The 10,597-nt window shown below is 38.8% G+C and overlaps 1 protein-coding gene across 1 annotated transcript in view; it reads left to right on the forward strand.

The window, feature by feature from the left end:
- The window catches only part of LRCH2 (leucine rich repeats and calponin homology domain containing 2), a 94,147-nt gene that overhangs the window by 50,516 nt on the left and 33,034 nt on the right, over nucleotides 1–10,597 (forward strand). The window contains 5 exon segments of the mRNA XM_027863303.1: nucleotides 5,689–5,822; nucleotides 6,367–6,454; nucleotides 8,908–9,019; nucleotides 9,235–9,332; nucleotides 9,454–9,512. Of these exon segments, the coding sequence (XP_027719104.1) occupies nucleotides 5,689–5,822; nucleotides 6,367–6,454; nucleotides 8,908–9,019; nucleotides 9,235–9,332; nucleotides 9,454–9,512 (491 nt within the window).

Below are 10,597 nucleotides of genomic sequence, written 5' to 3' on the forward strand. Positions count from 1 at the left end.
AGATTTTCTCACATAAAAGAGCTGTGCAAGGCAGGGCTCTTACAACGGAGGGGAAAATGGTGGGGGGAGGGGGTGGCCAGCAGTGCTTGGAACCTCACTCTTGTCAGAATTTGTTCAAAGAGAAAAGAATATGAATATATATGTATAAAAATTATATGTATGTATATACACACATAGACACATTCAGTTGTATATAGAAATGGAACTTACCCAATAGGGAAATAGTGGGGGAGGATGCTAAAAGGAGAGGCAGATTCAGGGAGGCGGTGGCTAAAAACAAAATAGGCTTTTGAGGAGGGACAGGATAAAAAGAGAGGGGAAGAAACAGAAGAAAATGAGATGTAATCAGAACTGTGAATGTGAATGAGATGAGCCCATCCGTAAAAAGGAAGCAGATAACGGAATGGATTAGAAACCAGAATCCAACAATATGTTGTTTACAAGAGACACACTTGAAACAGAAAGACAGAGTTAAAATAAAGGACTGGAGCCTGATCTAATATGCTTCAGCTGAAATAAAAAAGGCAAGGGTAGCAATCATGATCTCAGACAAAGCAAAGGCCAAAAATAAACCGAATTAAAAGAGATAATCAGGGAAACTACATTATGCTAAAAGGTACCATAGACAACGAAGAAATATAAAAATTTGTACAAGTTTCTCTGATAAAGGCCTCAGTTCTCAAATATATACTGAGTATAGAACTGAGTCAAGTTTATAAAAATAAGAACCGTTCCTCAATTAATAAATGGTCAAAGGATATAAACAGGCAGTTTTCAGAGGAAGAAATCAAAGCTATTTAAAATCATATGAAAAAATGCTCTAAATAACTATTGATTGAGGTAGCTAGGTGGTGCAGTGGATAGAGTGCTGGGGCTGAAGTCAGAAAAACTCATCTTCCTGAGTTCAAATGTGACCTTAGACTCTTCCTAGCTGTGTGACCCTGAGTTAGTCACTTAACCCTGTTTGCCTCAGTTCCTCATCTATAAAATGAGCTAGAGAAGTCCAGTATCTTTGCCAGTAAAACCCCAGATGAAGTCACAGAGTTGGACATGACTGAAAATGACTGAAGAACAATACTATTGATTAGAGAAAGGCAAATGAAAACAACTCTGAAGAACCACCTAATACCAATGCTGGAGGGGGTGAGGGAGAATAGGGACACTAATGAATTGTCGGTTTAATAGTGAACAAGTCCAACCATTCTGAAGAACAATTTGGAACTAGGCCCAAAGGGCTGTAAAACTACATACCCATTGACCCAACAATACTACTACTAGGTCTATATCCCAGAGTGATAAAAGAAAAAGGAAAAGGATCTATGTGTAAAAAATTATGTCAGCTCCTTTTGTGGTGGCAAAGAATTGGAAATTGATGTATTACTCATCAATTGGGGAAGGGCTGAACAAGTTGTGGCATTATGATTGTGATAGAGTACTATTGTGCTGTGGGAAATAACGAGGGGAGTGGTTTCAGAAAAACATGGCAAGACCTTTATGAACTGATGCAAAGTTTCTGAAATGAGAAGAATTTGGAGATCATTGTGCACAGTAACAGCAATGTTGTAATGATGATCAGCTGTGAAAGACTTGCCTACTCTGATCATTAATTCAAGACAGTTCCAAAGGACTTCTGATGAAAAAATACTGTCTACTTCCAGAGAGAGAATGGATGAACTCTGAGTGCACATTGAGCTATAATTTTCTCACTTTCTTCACTTTTTTTGCTTTTTTTGAAATATAGCTAATATATAAATGCAATTTCACATGTGTAATTGATATATTGCTTGCCTTCTCAGTGGGTGGAGGAGGGGATGGGAGGGAGGGAGGAAGAGAATTTCAAACTCAAGATTTAAAAAGATAAGAATGTTAAACATAAGTAGATAAAAATAAATGCATTAATTTCAGTAGGGAAAAAGGTCAGGGTGGGGGAGGTTAAAAGAGAGAGAGTAGAATTGGGGAGGGCAGAGTCTGACGCAAAGCAAATTTTGCCTTTAGAGGATAGATCACACAGGGGAACAAAGAGGTGAATAAGTCGTGGTATATGAATATAGTAGAATATTATTTTACCTTAAGAAGTGATGAAAGTGATGGATACAGAGAAACCCAGAAAGACTTGTATGATCTGATTCAGAATGATATGTGTAGAACCAAAATTTCCACCCAGAATTCTGTTCTAGATGTTTTCATTCTTCTCTCACTACCCCTTCCCTCTTTACCATATGGATGGGGATAGGGGTAGCTATTGAACCTTCAATTTCATTGGTGTAGAGAACTCCCAGGTGAGGAAATTCCCTCCATCAATATGAGTTGGCACCTTCTCTGCAATTTGTAATCGCTGTGCTACTACTACTACTACTCTCTTCTATTTACCTGTGTACATATCTGTAAATATCAAGATGTATATCTTGTATGTACATGGTTGTTTGCATGTTGTCTCCCCCATTAGATAGGGAACTCCTCAAGGCCTGTCTTTTGCCTTTCTTTGTATTCCCAGTTTTAGGCACGTAATATGTGCTTAATAAATACTGACTATTAAATAATAATGAATGACTAAATAAATAGTAAATGACTACTAGCTATGTGATCTTGGGCAAGGCACTTGACACCTCTCCGGGTCTGTTTTGTGCTCCATTGTCCTTGGGTCCTTTTTACCACTGCATCCATGAGCCTGTGACACCTGAGGATTTGACTTTGCCTTCTCAAGCCACTGAGCAGTGGCAGAAGCAACCCTTGGAAAGCTAACGTAATTCCTGATATGTGGAATTCAGTTCTCTGTACGATGTTTTTTCCTTTTTGTCTCTCCCATTAGACTGTGAACTCTTGGAGAGTGGGGACTGTTTTTGTTGTTGTTCTTCTCTTTCTTTGTATCTTCAGTGCCTGACACATAGCAGGTGCTTAATAAATATTTGCTGACTTGTCTACAGATTTGGATCAGAGACCCTATTTTACTGCTAACGAAATCCATGAGTAGGCTTGGTAAGGTGAGATAAAATGAGCTCTCCACATACTGCTGTTAAAGACCTAAGTATAATGACTTAGAAGGACTAGAGCTACAAGTCCGAGGATCTGGGATTGCAGGGGACAGCTGATGTCTTAATCAGTGATCATTAAATAATGGAATTTATTTCATTAGGATAAATGGGTTTGAGAGTCAGCGGGTAGAGAAAAAGGAAAAATAATTACTACAAGTATTAAAAATTCACAAGCTTCAAAATTTTTGATTTCTAGAATCATGCCTTTTTGGGGCCCTTTCTAACCACAAGATCCTCCCATACCTTCTTCTTGCCATGGGAGTGATATTTATCAAGTGCTAAGTATATGCCAGGCACTGTGTTAAGCGCTGGAGTTAAAGAGGTCTCTAGTGGACAGGAGACTGGAAAATGAACAATCGATTAGGGAGGTATACTAAAGAGGCTACTCAGGGATGCCATGCTTGCCGATGGGAGCTTGGCGTCTGTGTGAGCACAGGAAGTGGGAAGGACAAAGGGGAGTTGAATGATAGATTGAGGATTCCAGAGGGCACAGTGGAAAGAGTAAGGTAGGGCTGAAGTAGATGGGGAGGAGAGAGGAGTGGAAGCCAGGGGAAGGCTGTTTTTGACCAGGAAGCTCGAATTGCAGTTATTAGGAGAAAATGAGGTAGGAATTTTGCTAGCAGCATTTGACCGGGGGCTCTCATCCTCGTGGGATCTGTGATGAGCTGTTTTCTTGAGTACCAGGCCCAGGCCAGTTAATACTTCATTGTCATGTTCTGAGGGTCCTGACTGACCTCGTATCCATTGTCCATTCTGTTACCTTACCCTCTGTTGGTGGGAGTTAAAATTGAAGACAAAGATGCAGATGAAGTTTCCAGGGGAGGTGGTATGGGGATTAAAGAGGAGGACCAAGTTTAGGTGGGAGGGAGGAAGAGGAAGCTGGAAGGAACTGGCAAGAGAATTGGGAGAGGCTAGATAGAGCATTTATTAAGCACTTACTTAGTGTGCTGGGCTCTGCCCTGAGTACTCACAATACAAAAAGAGGCAGGCAAGACAGTGCCTACCCTCAAGGGGAAAGATAACAAGTGCAGGGGTGCTGGAAAGCGGGGGGTTTATGGGAAAGAAACCTGTTAGGGTGAGGCAAGCCGTGAGAAGGAGCAGGTTGAAGAGAGTCCAAGCAAGAATGAGGTGAAACGGTGGTCACAGGAGGAAGTCACCAGTAAGGGACAGTGGCCCTAGGGCCAGGTTATCTCAGGCGTGGCAGTGTTGCAGGTGAGAAGGAAGAGGAAGAGTCTGGAGAGGGTCCAGAAGCCAAGGAATGGGAGAGAATTTCAGTGCTACCAGGAGAATTAAGGAGGAGGAAACCTTTGTTTTTACAGGCTACAGATAAGGACCCAGTAGATAAGGTGAAAAAAAAAACCATTGGATTTGGCAATTAAGAGATCATTGGAGACAGTAGTTTTAAGTAGAATGAAGACAAAATCAAATTTATACTGACTTGGGGTATGAGTGGGGTGGTAAAGAAATAGAGATTATAAGTGTAGACTTCTCTTTCTCAAAGTTTAGAATTGGAAGACAAAGATAGGCCAATAGCTTGGGGGTACAGTAGGGGCCCTGGAAGGTTTGATGTTTTGAAAAATGGAGGAGAACTAAATGTGTTTACTATTTTCTTCCTCTTTGTTTACCAAGAGGGAGAGATACAGGATTTCAGAGGAGACTAGAGGGGATGGATCAGAGTGAAAGGCATGAGTGAAAGGTGTAGCAATGGCAAGCAGGAAGTAGCCTCACATCAGAAGACTTTATCTTGGGAAAACAGGAATCAGGGTCGTGTGCTCTGAGGACTGTGATCGAAAGTCATTAAGATAGAAAGGATTGTGATTTCACAGGGAGAGTTCAGTTGGATTTAGATGCCATAAATTTGTAGTAGACCATGCAGTTTTCTGACTTCCTCTATCCCTTAAGAGCAGGAATAGAGAATCAGAGTTGGAATGGTGGCCAAAGGGTCAAAGGTAGGATAAAGGAGAGTGTATGTTGAAATGGCTAGTCATCAGGTCAAGACCACAAAGAGCAGAGGGTTGTGAATCTAGAACAGGGAAGGAGGGATAAAGAGACTACGAGTAACAGCGAGGGTAAAGAACAGGTGAAGGAAGAATGTAGGAGGGGGAGAGGTTGTGGTCATAGAATGAAATTTCAGAGTTCAAGATCCTAGAGGTGGAGCAGGTTTTGGTGATTGTGAGGTCTAAGGTGTAAACCTCCCAGTGGATGGCAGAGGCAAGAGTATTTTATTTCTAAATCTTTCAGCATATTCTTGTTGAGTTTGTAAGGATTTTGAAAAACCATTTCCCCCTTTGTTTTAATAGTGTGGGTAGTGTTTTTGAATCCCCAAACGTTTCCATGGTTTTAAATTATTGTGGCTCTGTTCTTTCAAGAAGGAAACTGTGAAACAGATGGGAAAATGGTTAAGCTTCTGTTTTCTTTTATCCAAGAACAGGAGGAATCAGTAAAACTTAACAGTTGGTTATATTAATGGTTTCAAAATTTCATTTAGGACAATCAAGTACAAAATATTGAAATATACAAAAATCTATTTTGGTACACTGATATGCTTGCACGATTTTAGGAGGAAAACAAAACGAATGTATAAAAAACTCTGGAAAATGGTGGTTCCCTTTGGCACTCTGTAGTTAAATCCGTTTTCTCCTGTGTTCCCTGACAGATATGTTTAAAGGGTAAAGTACACATATTTAAATTCTTAAATATTCGAGCATGTTGCAGAATAGGAAAGAAGCCAGACTCCTTGGATCTTCCTTCATTAGGTAAAAGAATTCCATCTCAGCCTCTCACAGACAGGTAAGTTGATATTCATAATGGTTGGACTGTGTGATATTTAGCCTTGAAATATGTGTACGGTTTTCCTAATTTTAAAAATCTGTTATGAACCCAAAGTTCTGATATTTTTGGCGTAGCTAGTTAGACACTTGAAGGAAACGTGAGAACAAGTTAAAAATGGTTTCTTTTCCCATTCTAAAACCTCATGGGAATGGTTTTGTGGTATCCAAAGCCCATTCTGTTACACTTTGTGAAATTGGGCAGTTGGAAGAAGGCCAGTTCGGTTCAGCAAGCATTTATGGAGTGCCTAATACGTGCTGAGTTCTGGGGTTCTTTATGCACACAGAAGGAAAGCAAAGCGTTGCATTGGGGCCTTGGAAAAGGTTTGGTGGGAAGGAGCACAGCACTTCCCCGTTGTAAGCCAGGGGACTATGGGCTTCTCAGAAGTGTGTGTTATTGGGGAAAGTTTTGTTCTGTTTGTTTTAGATGGAGTAGATATAGTTATACATTGAGGAAGAATGCTCTAATTGCTCTTTGAAAAAATTAAATCGTCATATTTTTATAGCATGGAAGATTTCTATCCAAATAAAAACCATGGTCCTGATTCTGGTATTGGAAGCGATAATGGAGAGAAACGATTATCGACAACTGAAGTAAGCCTTGTTTTTTCTTCTGAGAAAATGTTTTATTCTAAAATAGTTCCTACTATTTGAAATAAGCAGATGACAAGAGGCATGCATGTGCTTGGGTTTTTCTTTCATTTCTTTTTAAAAATTTTTATTCATTTTGAATTTAAATACAGAAAGACAAAAAAAAGAACATTTCCATGTACACAGTACAACATAAAAAGAGGATTCAATATAAAACCATGAATTTCTACTTCACATTTTTACCTTTTGAAAAGCTATGTAATAAATACTATACATTGTTCCAAGTTACCTTGCTTTTCTGTGCTTCCTTCTAAGTTTTCTTCTGTTTTCTTTTAGGCACTTTTTATTTTTTTTTCTCCCTCCCTCCCCACCCCACCTTAGAGAAGGCTACCATTAGACACAAACATATATATGTGTGTATATATATATATGTATATATATAGTGTGTGTGTATATATATGTGTGTGTATATATATGTATATATATATATAAAAACCGTATTATACATATTTATATTAATCAGTTCTTTTTCTGGAGGTGGATAGCATCTTCCTTCATAGGTCCTTTGTAGTTGATTTGAGTATTTATAATACTCAAAATTACTTAGTTCAGTTGTTTTTTTTTTTGTTTTTGTTTTTGTTTTTTTGCTTTTTGGTGAGGCAGTGGGGTTAAGTGACTTGCCCAGGGTCACACAGCTAGTCAGTCTGAAGTGTCTGAGGCCAGATTTGAACCCAGGTCCTCTTGACTCCAAGGCCAGAGCTCTATCCACTGCGCCACCTAGCTGCCCTTGTTCAGTTGTTCTTAAAACAATATTGTTGTTACTGTGTACAATGTTCTCTTGGTTCTGCTCATTTCACTCATTATTTCATGCAACTCTTCATTATTTCATGCAACTCTTTCCATGTTTTTCTAAATCAACCAGCTCGTCATTTCTTATAGCATAGTAGTATTCCATTACAGTCATATACCACAACTTGTCTAGCTATTCCTCAGTTGATGAGCATCTCCTCAATTTCCAGTTCTTTGCCACCACAAAGAGAGCTGCTCTAAATATTTTAGAACATATAGGTTGTTTTCTTTTTTCCCTGATCACCTTGGGAAACACACCTAATAGTGGCATTGCTGGGTCAAAGGGAATAAACAGTTTTATAGCTCTTTGGGCATAATTCCAGATTGCTCCCCAAAATGGTTGGATCAGTTCACAGTTTCACCAGCAGTGAATTAGTGTCTCATTTTTTCCACATTCCCTCCAATATTTGTCATTTTCCCCTTCTGTAATTTTAGTTAATCTGATGGGTGTAAGATGATATCTCAAAGTTGTTTTAATTTGCATTTCTGTAATCAACAGTGATCTTTTTATATGACTATAGTTTTGATTTCTTCATTGAAAAACTGCCTGTTCATACCCTTTGACTATTTATCGATTGGGGAATGACTCGTACTCTAATACATTTGACAAAGTTCTTTATATATTTGAAATATGAGACCTTTATCTGAGAAACTGTTTATAAAAATTTTCTCCCAATTTCCTGTTTTCCTTCTAATCTTGGCTATATTTGTTTTATTTGTACCAAACGTTTTTTATTTAATGTAATCAAATGATCCATTTTATACCTCACCATGTTCTCTAACCCTTGTTTATTCATAAATTGTTCTCCTGTTTATAAGTCTGATAGGTAATATGTTCCATGTTCTTCTAGTTTTCTTATGATATCTTCTTTTATATCTAGGTCATGTGTCCATTTTGACCTTATCTTGGTAAATGGTATAAGATATTGGTGTATGCCCAGTTTCTGCCAGACTACTTTCCAGCTTTCCTAACAAACTTTTACCACATAATGAATTCTTGTCCCAAAAACTTCAATCTTTACATTTGTCAAACACAAGTTTACTGTAATCATTTGCTGCTGTGTGTTGTATGTCTACTAGGTTCCACTGATCTACCTTTCTATTTCTTAGCCAGTACCAGATAATTTTGGTAATTACTGCCTTTATGGTATAGTTTGAGATCCGAGTGCTGCAAAACCTCCTTCCTTTACGTTTTTTCATTAATTCTTTTGATATTCTTGATCTTTTTTGTTCTTCTGAATGAATTTTTTCTAGCTCAGTAAAATCATTTTTTTTGGTAATTTAATTATGGCATTGAATAAATGGATTAGTTTAGGTAAAATTGCCATTTTTATTATATTGGCTCTGCCCAACCATGAATCATTTTATTTTTTATAAAAAGATATCAGTACTAATTTGATACAGGATTTCAAGAGGAGAAAAACATTTACAATTTCGAAAGTAGGCCATTACACTTTTAATAGTTGTACTCTGTATTAGAAGCTAGATGCAAAGAATATTCTAAAATTTGTTTTGTCAGTAATCATGCAACTTAACTAAAATTTGTTGCAACTTAATTCTTAATTCTTGTGTTTGTTCACAATGTTCTATCCTCTTATTCCTTACAGCCATCTGATGATGACACAATCAGCCTCCACTCTCAAGTATCCGAATCGACCAGAGACCAGACTCTGAGAAATGACAATCACTTGATGGGGAGCAAACTTGATTCTCATAAAGGTAGTTCATTGATGGGGTAGTTCTTATTTTTGTTTTGGGTACCTACTCCTCCTTAGAATTGATCTGGGCTCAAAAACCAGGTTTAAATGTAATGCCTGTACTTCATAATATGATGATATGTTTAATCAGCTGCATCTCCTAGGACATAAAGCAGAATGGTATCAGAGGCTGTGGTTTAATATTCTTATTTTCTAATACGTGTAAACCCGTACTAGACCAGGAGGTGTATGATTACATTGACCCCAACCCAGAGGATGTAGCAGTTCCTGAGCAAGGAGATGCGCATATTGGATCGTTTGTCTCTTTTCTGAAGGTAGAGAAATCTTTTTTTGCCCTCCTGTGAATGAATTTTTCCTTTTATCTCACAAATGGACTGAATATTTCAGTTTGGCCTGACAACAAATATAACAATTATATATTTTTTCTTATTTAAGGGAAGAGAAAAATATTCTGAGAAATCTCAGAAAAACGAAGAATGGGGAGATGAGAAAAGGTAAGCACGTGATATTTGTATAATCCCAAAAGGTTGTATGTTAAATATTTGTTAGAGAGTCTAATCGAATATTTATTTAAAAGAATTTAGGTGTAATTATTTGCTCTGTACTTCATTCACGTGCTCTATTTAGATTAAACTTGTCGGATTTTTATCACTTCACAAACTTGTGTGTCACAGTCATATTAGAAATCTCCGAAAGCACAGAATAAGATCGTAGATAGCTAGACAGACAGCAGGGCATTTATTAAGTGCCTGCTATGTGCCAGGCACTGTGCTAAGTGATGAGGATACCAGTAAAAGCAAGCAGGACAATCTGTGCCTTCACGGAGCTTACGTTCCAGTGGAGGCAGACAGCCAGAGCACAGGAGCTGGAAGGAACTTGAGATCTGCCCATGGTGACATGGAGATGAGTGAGAAGGGCAGTGGAGGCTGGGCCTAGGCAAGAAAAGATAAAGCCTTACCCGACTATCAGCCAGCATAGGCAGCATGACCATTTCTTCCTATCTGTATAGAGGCAAGGTGGTGCTCGGCTTGGAGTTTTGAGGGACTGGGGTTTGCATCTCAGCTCTGACACTTACTGACTGTAACCTTGGGCAAATCACTTCATGTCTCTGAGCTCTACTCACTGAGTCCTCAATTTGATGCTTATTGGTGTTGTAAAGAAATTACTCTGTAAGCCTCATGGCGAGGCGCAGTGGAAGTCAGTACCTGGTGCCTCCAGTTCCCTTCCTCATGTTCTCTCTGCAAATCCCTTCCATCTGGCTCTTGCCCACACCCACCTTGCTGTCTTTAAAGTTACCAGTGATCTCGTAATGGCCAGTGTTCTCATTCCTCATCCTTTTGCTCTCTTGGCACTATTTAACACCATTGGCCACTTTCTCCTTTGTAGGTTTTTGTGACTGCTTTCTCCTGATCCTCCTCCTACCTGTCCGACAGCTCCTTCTCAGCCTCCTTTGCTAGGTTTTCATCTGTGTCATACCACTCACTGTGTCACCCAAGGCTCTGCACTGGATCCTCTTCTCTCCTCTCTTTTCTCTTCCTCTCTCTCCCCCCCTCTCTTTCTCTCTCGCTCTCTCTTTCTT

This window comes from Vombatus ursinus, unplaced genomic scaffold (assembly GCF_900497805.2).
Source record: "Vombatus ursinus unplaced genomic scaffold, bare-nosed wombat genome assembly UNPS02014771.1, whole genome shotgun sequence".
In the NCBI taxonomy this organism is placed as follows: Eukaryota; Metazoa; Chordata; class Mammalia; order Diprotodontia; family Vombatidae; genus Vombatus; species Vombatus ursinus.